Raw genomic sequence first — 13,137 nt, 5'->3', positions numbered from 1 at the left:
TGAGCCGTGACATTATTTTAGGCTCGGAGACACTTTATGAAAAGTGATTTAAAGGATTGCAGCTGTTTGATTTCACAGATGAGGCAAGTGAGAGGGGATGTTGTGAAGGGGCAGCAGGCAGTGGAAGCAAGCTTGGGCATTTTTCTTCTCCCATCACAGAAAACCCAAGGGGATATCCAATAAAAAGAGGAAAAATACGTATTTCAAGTGAACAAACAAGAATATGCTTTGTACATATGGGCATCTCCTCCCAGCAGCAGCAGGTTCCATGAGTTACTGCTGAGTTTGGAGCTGGCAGAGAAGATCAAGTACCGGTTGAGTGAGGATGTTTGTTGGCTGGTTTCACTCTTGAGTGCCAGCTTTGGGCAGGGCTGTGAACCTATGGGTCTGACCCAGACTGAGCTCTGGGGGATGATGCAGCAGACAGGCTCTTCCACAGGGTAAGCAGGTCCCCAACCATATTCAGGTGTACTCCTCCTCTTCCTCCTCACTGAGAGACATCTGGTCCCAACAGCTGTCAGGGAGGCTGGATGTGAAAGTGGTGCAATATTTTGTAATGACCCTGGATTTATTCTGTCCTATTAGAAAATGACTTGCAAAAAGTGTTGACAAGCAAGCTTTTAAAGGGAAGCTTGGTGAAAAGGTTCTGGTTTGTTTGACTTTCTTGAGGTAAAACTAAAATCACCAATAATCAGCAGTTTCTTCTTAAGGGCACTGAGTGGTTCTTGGCCAAACTGCAGGGAAAACATTTCTGTTTTCCATATTCATTAGCTATAATGTTGGTGTGCGTAGTTGACTTCTGTCATGTTCAGCTTGGAAACAGAGGAATTGTTTGAATGCTCCGTGACCTTTAGCTAAAGGTGAAAAAACACATTACTTACGCTCTTAACCTTCTAATGTATCCGAAGTTCATGCTCTCTCAAAGGAAAGTTTCGCATGAAGGATATTCATTTTCAGGCAACCTGCAGATATTTTCTGTAAACAGATCAATTTTCCTGTGTAGTGCATGTCCCCTTTTCCTTTTAAAGCTTCCTTGTGATCAATATTCCCTGGGAACAGAAGGGTTCCCTTCTCTTCCTCCCATGTGAATCCAGTTTCTTGCTGTACCCTCCTTACCAGTCATCCTGCTCCTGTTAGAGCCCTGACATTTCTGGGCAGGAATGACGTGGCTTCAGATGCAGGATGGGCTTTTCAGGAGGGTGGTATCAGCTGCAGGAGATGGTGGGAGTCAGGGCACACAAAGTGTCCTCGTGCAGCAACCTTTGTGACAAAATAGCTTCTGCTTTTAGGGTGCTTTAAGTGTTTTATCTACTAGAGATACTAAACAGGTTTGGGGATTGGTATGATGGGGGTGTGTGCACATTCATATGGAAGTGGTGCTCCATTGTCACATGAATCACCATCATAAGCACTTTTCCCTCCCTACAAAACAAGAGGTGCTTGGTTTGCCTCCTTCCTGCTGTTTGCCCCCATTCCCAGCACGTGGCTTCAGCTGGGATGGAAAGGTGAACTTAAGCCCCCCTCAGATGCTCTGCTGCAGCTTTGAGACCTTTGTGCTTTCCCCATGCCACCTCTTCTCCCTGGGAACAGCTCAGTAGTTCCTTCATTAAGCTCCCCATTTGCAAAACAGCCCTTGTGCAGGAGTGTCCCGGCCGATCACTCGTTTGGTTTGGCCCTTGATAAATAACTTCCTTGTCTGTCTGAACCAGAGACAAGAGGTTGGTGCAAACTTGCGTGTTGATTTGGTGTCCCAGCCAAAAGGTGACCTGGGGGGAATCGAGTGCCTTCCCTGCCCAGACTCCTCCTCCCATCAGTTTGAGCAGGGTGAGCGAAACCCAGTGTCCTGCTGCAGAAGGTGCTGTCAGGAGATGCAAGCTCTGGGGATGGCAGGAGCTCGCTGCTCTCCACAGTGACATGGTCAGTGTGGCACAGCAATGCCAGGTAAGCCTGCAGAGGGGCAGTGTGTTTTGCATTACTGCTGCTGTGTTGGTTTTCCTTGGAATAGTTATTCACGCTATTATCTCCTGGGAGCAAAATGCCAGTCTGTGTCAGGACTCCAGGAGCTTGCAGAACAGAAGTGCAAGGAACAGGCTCCTGCTACCAGCTGAGTGAGGGGCATCCTGAATTCTGCCTGCGGGGCTCCAGCTAATGTTCTAAGGAATGAGTTGAAAATAAAAGACATATCTTTGAAATACTGACTCTGATCAGGTGTGTCACGAGAACTCAGCGCAATCTCTCTTGAGTGCCTTTGCAATGACGGATTGCATTAGCTCTTAGCAGCTTGGTGGTGGATTTGGGAAAATTGGCTTTCTGCTGTGGGACTGGGAGAGCAGAGAGGTGAAGGAACAGGACACCTAATTCCCTGCCCTAGGGTCTCCCTCCTATTGCCAGGAAGGAGGAGTCGGCTTACAGCAGTTTGTATTTAAAGCTCATTTTTCCTAGGACACAGCCTTTATCCAAAACACTTCTTTTGCTTCAAGCTACTGTAAACTTCTGTGGTTGCTCCCTAATCCACTTTTTGGACATGATTTGATGCAGAAGGTGATGCTTTGCTTTTATTTGATCTCAAGATTGTAAATCTACAGGGGAAGAAAGAACTTTTGCTGGGTATGTGGTTTGGCAAAGGTGGAGACCCACTAAATCCACTTTTGGAGCAATTCCTGCACTCCAGGCCTGACTCTGATCCTGCTGCCCACCAGCCCCTGGAGGCACCTTCTGCAAGACTAGGGACTTGGTGGTTGTCATTGTGACAGCATTTATTCAAAATACTGAGCAAGTAAAGGATTTGCTATGGAGGTGTAAGGAGCAGTAGGAGAGAGCTAAATAAGGGATGTGGAAAGATGACCTGCAGAGAGGTGTTGTATGGGAGCAAGTGTGGTAGGAGATGGTGGGGGACTGCACTGCAAAAGAGATGTGACGATGAACAAAGTGACTTAGTGCTTTTAGGGTGGAAAGTTTGGGTTTGTTGTGTGAAGAGAGCTGCTGCTCACCCTGAATGGATGTTCATGGCATCAGGAAGCAGAGCACCAGGGCATGGAGGAAGGGCAGACGGCTCATTCCGGGCTCAAAGGCGCCTGGATGCGACTGGGACAAAAGTCTTGTGATGGAGAGAGGCTCAAAAGCAGCTCTGTTATGGATGTGCTGCTGCTCTGCGGGCACCTCTGGCTGCTGGGGAGAGGGCTGGCGGCTGGCTCCAGCACCCGGCACCGGTCAGATGACTGGGGAGCCACAACAGCTGAGAGCTGCCCTCACCGAGACGTGACTTCTCCATGAATGGCACATTCAGATGGGACAGCCAAGTGCCACTGACAGCCCTGGTTTGCTGGAGAGGCGGGGAGCGGGCATGGGGAAGGATGCAGTGCTGTGCAGCTGGTGCAGACACTAACGGGGCTGGCAGCAGCCCTGGCCTCAGTGCAGGGGTGGCAGCAGGAATCAGTGCTTTCCAAGAAGGGGCCACGCGCAGTGTGGTCACCTCCTAAAACAAAAGGCCAAGTCAGCAGCTTCTGAGAGATGGATGGCAATGAGACCGTCAGAACAATAAGGGCATTTGTCTTTTCAGCACATGTTATATCCCCGTAGGCAAGATAAAAATGCATGTATTCAGCCAGGTTTTTATTACTGACCTTATCTTCAACAGTGGAGCTGATTGTGGAGAAGTTATTGTATAGTTTATGTCAGTATTTTTTCTCTTAAGTCTGCAGTGAACTCCTCCTAGGGTTTTGGGAGGAAGTTGGGCAGACAGCACTGTGCTTGTGGACAACCTGTTTGGATCAATAATCACCTCCTTTGCACTTGAGTAGAGGTTTTCAGCAGCAGAGGATGGCTCCTCTGCACTGGGGAGGCTGAGGACGATGGGCCACGCTGGTCCCCATGCAGCCTGAGCTGCTGGACCTCATGCAGTGACAGCTCTGCTACCACCCTGGTTCCTCCCAAACCTTCCCCCTTCCTCTTACCTTTGAGAATCAGCTTCAGGAAAAAATTTTCTCCAGGCGAAGGCTAAAAAGTGCATTTTTCGGTCTGATGAGCAAGTGCTGTGCTGCCAGTGCCAAGGGGTATCCAGGCACCAGAGAGCTTTTCCTTTTATTGCTAAAATAGGTCACGCTCGCTGCTGGCAGAGATTTAAAGCAACTTCTTTTTCCAAAGCTGAGGGTGTGCAGAGCAGGGTTGGGAGCATCCCCTGTCTCCAGCAAAGCCACAAGAGTGTGGCTGTGCTGCTTTGGTCACCTCAGGCTGGAGAGCTGGTCTGCCTGGCTTGTGGGTAGCACTGGTTGCAAGCCCAGCTTGCACCGAGGGGCTCGAACAGCAGCTTATTGCACAAATTATTTGCTGGATGGTCCAAGGCCCTGGCAGGTTCCAAATTGGGATATGCTGCTCCATGCTGGCTGTGTGCTCCTGGAGGTGCAGGAAGCTCAACCTGCCACGTGCTTCCCAGTGGGATGGGGTGGCTCTGCAGTCCAAGGCTGTGTGGTTAAGTCTTGATACCATGTTGGGCTGCTCTGGGACATGTGGGACATATCTGAGCAGCAGCTGTAAAAAAGTGCCCAGCTGTGGCTCTGTGTGCCACCAGTGCCCCAGTCTGGGGGGGGGACTAGCCCCCTGACATCACCCTTCACTTCCCCTGTGGTTAACAGGAGTTCACAGAACAGCCCATGAGCTGCTCACGAGCAGCACGAACAGGCCAGGCATCCCCTTGTGAGATTAGATAAGGGACAGTTCATGAGCAGTGAAAAAAATAGGGATGATTTGGCATTGTTTTCTGCTCACTATTTGCACCATGCCATTATTAATTGGCCTTGTTGGGGCTTAACACTTGGGAATGTTTCAGCAGAAATAGCACATTGTTAAGAAATACAAATTATTCGCAATAAAGCGCTGGGTGAGCTTGTAGTGAGCAGCCCTAATCCTTAGTGGAGGTAGCAGGGAGCTGGGATTTGCTCCTCAAAGTGGCATGTGCAGTACCCTGGCCTGTTTGCCTGCCTGTGAAAGGTGACAAGGACAGTGTGGGGCAGTGGCTTGTCACTGGGTGAGCTCTCCTGTGCCCGGGGCACTCCGCAAGCGCGGTGCTGCTTGCACCGATGCCGTGATTCGAGGCGGTTGCGGTGCCAGTGGTGCCGCCCTCTGACAGGGAGCCAGCTCAGCTGGCGGATGTGGTTGCTGACCCCGGACTGCTCCTCCTTGGTGTCACGGCAAAACAAGAGCTGGTGGTTTTTAAGCGAAGCCGTCTTGCACCGAAACTCGTCGGGGAGCTCCCGGTTGCTTTCTCGGCGGTAAGCGACGAGGAGCGATCTCACGCTTTGGGCTGCTCGAGCTGTGCTGAAGGTCCTCTTCTGGCTGCATTCTAGGTCTCCATGGGTTTGCTCCAGAGCTGTTTTCCAAGGAAGCCAGAAGCACTGGGCATTTGTACTTGTGTTTCTGCTAGTGGGAGAAAGAGAGGAGGAGCAGTTCGCCTTTCTGTTGCAAGACCAGCTCCAGGTTTCCTTTCTGCAGGCCTCGTGTCTCTGGGGTCTTCTCCTCAGGGGCTAATTCTTGGAGCTGTGGGAAGGCCATCTGGATGGAGCAGTCAGTAGCTGCCTTGTCTGTATGGATGTGCTCAGTGCTGGAGCTGGGAGAGCAGGGTCCAAGCCGCTGTTGGCCGTGGCATAGCATTGTCTGGCGCTGTGTGCTGTGGGTCAGTGCCTGGGGGTGCTTCCAGCATTGCTCTCAGACCTCCCTTTCTTCCTCCTCGTTGGAGATCAGGCAGCAGGGACCCGGGCAGCTGCAGGCGGGGGAAGGAGAAATGAAGCGCACCAGCAAGTGCACGTGTCCAAAACAGAAAGCGAGAGAGGCAGAGCGGCTGCGCGGCTGCAGTTGTTGGCTTAGTGTGTGGGTTATCCCGAGGTCGGGGACAACACAGAAGATTTTGCTGGAGACTTTGTGGTATGTAAGGCAGCAGGGTGAAAGCTTTTAAAAAAATTTGAAAGGTGGTGTGGGGGGGAAAGCTGCTTTTTTTTCCTTCCATGGGGCTAGAGAGCTTTTCTGTAATACTGCATTCAAGCTCCTGACTTTAGGGCAGTTTGATTAGCAAATCTAAATGAGCCTGGTAGACTCAGGTTATTTAGGGTCAGAGGATTTACCAGGAAGGGTATGGCAACACTGCTCTTGGCACTCCCAAATCAAGTAATAACACAAAAAGACCTTGAGACTGCAGGTGCTTTCCCTGTCTCCCCCGCCCAGCACCCCATGCAGGATCAGGGTGGATGTGTCCAACCTTCCTGGCTGGCAGCAAAGAACATTTTTGGCACCTCGGGGTGGGTCCAAGTACCTCTTCAGTCTGCTGTGTGAAGTGTGTTTAGTGAGGCTGCTTTTGGGTCTTAAGCATTTGATTTATCTAAACATTGGCCTAGTGCTGGCTTGCTCTGCCGATGTGGTTTATGGCACTGTGGGACTCTTGGTGTCTGTCCTCAGCAGTGCTGCTAGTGCTGGCCTCCTCCCCCAAATCTGTTGATGTGCCAGAGCCCCTGAACACCCATGGTCTTAATGCTTCTTTCATTTCTATGTCATGACATTTACTGAATTTATGAAATCCTGCAAAACTTCCCAAAGTACATCCATGTGGGAGCACCTGAACCACAAGGAACCATGGGAAGGTTGGTGTAGAAGGAAGACAGTCCCATCTCAAGGCAGTGGGAGATTTGACAGCCCTGGAGAAGGTGCTCTGACACATCAGCAGATTCGTGGGGTGGGAGGAGGGTTTGCAGAGGGCAGGAAGAGATGCAAAGAGAGGGAGAGGAAAAAATAGAATTGAGCAAAACCCAGCAAAACAACGGAGAGGAAAAGGAGCGACATGTAGCTTGGGGTTGCAGAGTTCCTTTATTTCAGGTGTTTTACAGCTGCCCTTGAGCAGGTGCCAAAACCATGCTAGAAATTTGAGGTCAGGACAGGGCTAAATCACATTAGTGTGTTTTGGTGGTGGGGAATTCAGGTGGCATGCACTGGGCACTACTCCCATGTCTATGCCAGTGTGTGGAAGGTACAGCTGTGCTGGCAGCTAAGTGCCTCCCCAGCAGGCATTTTTAAAATTCTGGTAAACAAAATTAAAGCCTCTTCTGAATCATTGAATCATTCAGGTTGGAAAATACCTATAGAATTGTCAAGTCCAACTGTTACCCCCGTGCTGCCAAGTCCACCAGGCAGTTTGAAGGCGGTTCGTGAACCTTTCTGGCACTTGAGTTTGAAAAACACAGTCCCAGCCCACAGTGCAATTTACTAGAGGAGCTTTCTGAGCAATTAATCCACCTACGTCCTGCCAGGGCTCCCGTGGTGCCTCTGACAGTTCATCACAGGGCACAGAAATTTGTCAGTTTTAATCCTCCTTGCTAATTTTAAGGTGATGTTTTCTTCTTGTAAAACCCAGCGTGGATGTGAGCAACGTGGAGCAGGTCAGAGGGAGCTGGGCGATGTCTGGAAAAGCAGGAGCTGCTGCTCGCTGGCCTTGCCCTCCATGGGGAAGCCGGAGAGACATGTCTGCCATCCCAGTCCTGAGCTAATATGCCAGTGTAATTAGCTTCCCATCACTTCAGGCCATGCCAGCAGGCTCTGAGCTCCACCAGCCATTTTCTGATGGGGTTAGAGGAGGAAAAGGCAAAGCTCAGCTGAGTGTGGGCAGGGGGAAAAGGAAAAACAGATGGTTCTTGGGACATGCAAGAGCCTTTTTATTTTTTTTTTCTCAAGGGCACAGCCTTTGAGCCTCCCAGACGGGTAATTCTTGTTTATACGCCCACAGAAGGTGATGGTCCTGATTTTGGGCCTATTGGTGTATCTTCCCAGACACAATGTGTTTGTTTTGTGGATGTCAGGAGCTGCATCACTCTTCTATTTAATTATTTATTTTTAATTCAAAACCAGGACAAGTGTGAATGTGGGGAAGCTTGTCGTAGGCAGGGATTCTGCTTTGGCTGGGGCTGTAAGAGCTGATGGGCTCCTTCACTCCAGATGTCTGCATTTGTCCCATCTGTGGTTGGACCGATGGCATGTTCTGTCCTGCAGCCCCCCCATGGCCTCCTGCATGGATGGACTCTAGAGCTGAAGGAGAAGCAGCTACACGGGGTAGCGTCCTCCCTTAACACCTGGATTTACAGCAGAAGTGGAACATCCCTGTGAGGATGAGGAGACGCTGTCCCACTCATGCCTTATGTCACAAGAACCTGTCTGGAGACACCCCTTGTCCCAGAGGCTGAGCTCTGAGATGGCCAGGCTGGAGAGGCCCCTTTTTCCTCATGATTCCCAAGATTGGTCAGAACAGAAAGGGAGCAGCACCACACTATTGCCTGAGGATGGGGAGAAATGAACTTGATTCCAAAAAGTGGTGCAACTTTCTAGGCACAAGGAGAAGTGGTGGCCATCGGACACCACAATTCCCCTTCCTCCTCCCTTTGATATTTGCTCTTTTCAGCTTTTGTACAGGAGAGGCTGGATGTAGAGTAGGGGATCTGCTTTTCTTGGCTCCCCTGGGCCGAGTGCTTACAATTTCTGTTTTTCTTCCTGGCTTTCCAGAAAAGCTTCTATGTGAACATGTCATTTTACCCTCTGATGGTCAAAGATGTAGGGCCATGATATTCCCTTCTACTCCACAACTGGCTGGAGGGGAGCGTGACATGTAGCGCTGGGCTAATTTGTTCATTTCCAGCCTGGGAGATGGGATCTCCAGGCACAGGTTGTTGCTGTTTAAACTCCTGAATCCTTTCTTTGCCTGCCATGCACCTTGCTGGGGCAACTCCCCAGCTTCCCTAGTGCTGGAGCATGTTGGTCTTCACTACATCTGATCTCATAATTCCTGTTGCAGCCGTTGGGGCTGAGATGCTCTGCCCACATCAGCTGCACGCATGCGGTGTCTTATTTATTGATTTTTTTTTTTTCATCCTGAAATTTATTTTTTTCTTTTTGATGGAGTTGGAGCTTTCTTGTTTCAATTGAGAACTGTTCAAAAATAGCCTCCCAGGAGGAATTGGTTCTTATAACATAAATGTATGTCAGTTTTTCCAGGGTATTCTGTGACAGGGCTTTCCATGCCATTGCTGAAGGTCTTAGTTAATTAGATGATTAGTCTGCTGGTCAAGTATCTATCTGCAAATAAAAAATAGCGGTTGAATGTAGCTGCTAAAATACTGTTGCTGGAATCAGTCTGTGGCACAGAGCAGGAGAGCTTCTTATTTAATTAAAATCAGGAACATACTGTACTGTACTCTCCAAGGGTCAAGGAACAAAAGGGACGTACACATAATAAGTAGCAAACTGTCCTTTCAAACCCCTTGAGCTCAGCCCAGGGGAGCTGTGTTTAAAGGCACACTCCCAGGATAACATTTGTGATTTCTCTTCTGTCTTCCCCCCCCCCCCTTTTTTCTTTCTCTGTGCTGCTGTGTGAATTATTGAAGCTGAAAACATCCTGTGACTTTTAGTTTTGTTTCTACCTGTTCTTCCTCTCAGATTTGCATTTGTCATCAGGACTGCTTGGATGCCAGAAACCTTTGTGTGGGTGCTCAGTAGCTGAGGTATTACTGCTATTACTGAGGTCCCTTCTCAGGAGCCAGCCTGCCCACAGCCATGTTGGACGGGGGGCTGAGCTACCATCCCAACACAGTATGGCTCTGGGAATTACTGGGAACCTTTTGGGAAGGGAAGAGCACTGAGCTTTGTGGCCCAGCACCCAGTGCTTCAAAGGAGGAATTTCAGCATGGGTTTTTTTGAGTTGTCAGGGTTCTGTGCGTGCTTGGAAGTTCCCGCCAGCCTAATGAGCGCTTCTGTGTTTGTTTCTGCAGGACGTTGCACTGTTGGAGTACCAGCATCATTCCAGGGATTTCGCTTCCCACCTCCCTCCGGGGTCTATCATGCAGCCGCAGCGGCGGAGGCCGTCCCTGCTCTCCGAGTTCCAGCCGGGCAATGAAAGGTACTGGCTCCCCTCCTTCCCTGGGGAACCCCAACTGCATCAGCCAGGATTTTGTGCAGGGCTGTGGTGGGAGCAGGAGGGCTGTGAGGGACCTACTGTGTGTGGGTACTGACTGTGCTCAGGTTCTGCGCCGGTTCAGCTTCCTTGTGCTAACGCAAGTGGCACCTTTGCCTTCTGGTTTCTTCCCTGGGACTGTCATGCATTTTAAAGAAGTCTTAAAAACACAAACAACAAAAAAAACCCGCCCTCCTCCCTACTGTGAAGTTTCACATTGCTGTGACTGGTCGTGTTGGCTTCTTCAGCATAGAAAATGAAGCCATGTGGTCAGGTGTGGTCTGTGGCTCCCAAGGCTGCAGGGAGGAGTGAGAAAAGCTCATTTCCACCCCCAGCTCTGCTTCCTCTGCTGCTGCTCTTCCTCCCTGCTTTCATTGTTTTTGTTTCTGTCTGCATTTCCCTCACAACTTTCTCCAAGCTGCTTTTTTCCTGTCTGCTCCCCTCGAGCCTCTGCCTGTGTCCCTGTTTGTTTTGTTTCCTGTTGTAGCCTCTTGTGGAAGGCTGGCAGTGGTTTTGGGTGCCAATCAGGCAAGCACTCTGTGGCTGGGAATGCTGTACATGCCTTAAGCACAGGAGCTGATCTCTTCTGAAGGATATCACTCTCATTCTCTGTTTCTACTCAAAATGCTGATCTCTCTTATGGTTTCTCTTTTGCATTTGATGCTTGGTTTTGGAAAAAAATGGCCTGGAAGTGAAATAAGAGCACTGGTACAGTAGATTTATACAAAACATTTTTTTAATGCTTATTCCTTAGTCAGGCTAAGAACAAAACCAGTGCAGAGTCAGAGATTAATCTGTTTCTCTAAAATCATTATTAGGAGAGAGGAGTAAGACCTCAGGGTGCTGCATGCATAATAGATACAGACAGGATCCTCTTTTTCTAGTGGGATGGGTTTGGCTTGGTGCTCAAAAACAAACCTGTGAGAACTTGGAGGCAAAAAGCAGCCTCCAAAGTAGGTTTTGTATCTGTCCTCCTGGATGTGCCCTTCTGGACTGCGCCTGTGGCACCTGTGTGTACAGAGGGTCACGTCACTTCTGATAACCAGTAATTTATTGTAACATGTTGCACTGCCTTGGCTCACTTTGATTTCTCAGTGCTTTGATTTCTTAGCACAGAGTAACACGGTTAAGTTGGAATTGGGTCAGATTTAGCTAAATTTGGGGGAGATGGGTAAAGAGGAGCCAGCAACATGTTCCTTCTGCCTGTTTTTGTTTTTCACACTACTGATGGTTTGCAAAATGGAGAAGCAGTTCTGCTCTCCAGTAAAATGAAGGTTTCAAGGTCTGAATATGCTATTTAAAAAAATGTATCTTGGTTATTCCATATAACTAAAAAAACCCAACAGCAAGCCTTGGTGTCTGCTGTACCACATGCCCGATCTGGTGTGGTCACCCAGGCATCTCCCTTTAGCCTACAAATATTTCCAAGTTTCCGAGCTTCTTTTTGTGTTGACAGTCACATGAATGTGGTAAAAGTGAGGTTGTCAGAACTAGATGCACATCCACATGCTTATCATGGTACCTCACTTTCAACCTGAATGGTGATGCTCTGTCATGCTATAAAAAGAAATTTTTTTAACAGACTCAATTTACATTTCATCCCTTTTCCCCATAACATCCAAAATATTGCACTTTTGCAACAATTAGATAATAAAGCTAAAAATACCACTTCAGTTCAGTTGGCATGTTGTGCCAGGATTCTGGGACATAGACTCATTAAAAAAAATTTGGGGGGCATCTGGGCACGTAGCGGGGCAGTCTTTGAAAAATTTAAAGAAATTTTCAATCCAATGTTATTTGTTATTGAAGTAATTTGGATTGGGCACCGTTGGGCTTGGGGAGGTGTTAATCTGTTTTGCAAGGGCAACTGCTGTTCCTCCGCATCTTTAAGCACCACACTCAAAGATCCATCCTTAGGGGGCTTTGCTGTTCACCTTTGTGGTGTGAGGATCTGCTGTAACACGGTGCCTCCTGTGCTGTAAGTGGAGCCCTTTGGGTGATGGTCACTCACCTGAGGGTTCCAGGGCCAAGACCCTGGAGCTCCTGGAGCAGATTGGGTTGGTCACTGGTGCCCTCCCAAAAAATAGCAGTGGCTCTGCCTGGCACAGAGCACAGCCTGGATGAGGGAGGGTGGCAGTGGCAGCCATCTCTGCAGCTGAGTCCCCTTGGCAGGCTTAGCACTTTGGCTTTGTTCCTGGGCTGGGATTGATGGTTTCCAGCAGAGGCAGCTGGCTCTCGGTGTGAGGGGCTGGGAGGAGGGAGACCAAGGCAAACAACATCCACAACATGGCATAGGTGGGCTAAGTAGAGGGAAGCACAGGGGGTGTGCTGTGTCTGAAAGGAAGACCCTCACTGTGGTTCCCTGCCTGGCAGCCCACCTGGCACACAGTGATGGTGGGCACCAGACAATCCTCCCCTTGTAGCAAGTGTTGGTGGAGGGGAACCCTTCCAATCCCCCGTGGCTTCGGGAGTTCAGAGGAAGCAGCCTGTCTGCTGTTGGTTGTGGTAGCTGATGCTCTTCCAGGATCACTCCCCTCCTTAAGGAAATCAACTTGGGAGTCTGGTGCAAGTGGGATATGGCAAACTGACAGCACTGGAGATCAAGCTCTGTGCGTGTTCCTGGGTGGACATCCCTGCCCTGCCATCACTGTGCCTCATGCTGATCCAGAGCAGTGCCTGCAGCTGGAGAGCAGTTCAGAACCTCATGCTGTTCAGTCCCTGTTCCTCTGAGCCCACCTGCCTGGTGAGTGGCTGGTGTTTGCCCTCCTCTCCTGGAAGCCACAGGGATCCACTTTACTCTGTTTTGGGGGACTGTCCCCCAGTTTGGCTTTGCCTTCACTTTGGGCAGATCTCTGAAGCTTCTGCATCTGTCTTTGCATGTGGTATTTGAGGCTTGACCCCATGGATGCTTTAAATCCCACAGAAATAATTTAGGCTTGCTTAGATGGTCTTCCTTCCTGCAGCGTTGCAGGTTTTCGGTCTCTCCTGGCTGCAGTTTTGCTGCAGCCACCAGGATGCTGATTAGTTGTGATCCAGTGGAAAGGGAACAAGCCGTGAAGCATTTCAGCATGGGCACAGTGTGTTAAGCGTGAGTCAGGTGTTGGGGCAAAAAGCTGTTGAGTGATAACTTGCAGGAAGGAATCAGATGCTGAGATACTCCT

At 49.5% G+C, this 13,137-nt stretch overlaps 1 protein-coding gene across 12 annotated transcripts in view; it reads left to right on the top strand.

The window, feature by feature from the left end:
* Positions 1-13,137, top strand: part of NCOR2 (nuclear receptor corepressor 2) — a 240,771-nt gene that overhangs the window by 75,491 nt on the left and 152,143 nt on the right. For all 12 annotated transcript variants that reach the window (XM_064675181.1, XM_064675179.1, XM_064675178.1 and 9 more), the window contains exon 3: positions 9,795-9,922. In XM_064675181.1, the coding sequence (XP_064531251.1) occupies positions 9,795-9,922 (128 nt within the window). The remainder of the gene's footprint in view (positions 1-9,794; positions 9,923-13,137) is intronic.

Source organism: Pseudopipra pipra, chromosome 18 (assembly GCF_036250125.1).
Source record: "Pseudopipra pipra isolate bDixPip1 chromosome 18, bDixPip1.hap1, whole genome shotgun sequence".
Taxonomy (NCBI): Eukaryota; Metazoa; Chordata; class Aves; order Passeriformes; family Pipridae; genus Pseudopipra; species Pseudopipra pipra.
This window is presented reverse-complemented; position numbering and strand designations above follow the sequence as displayed.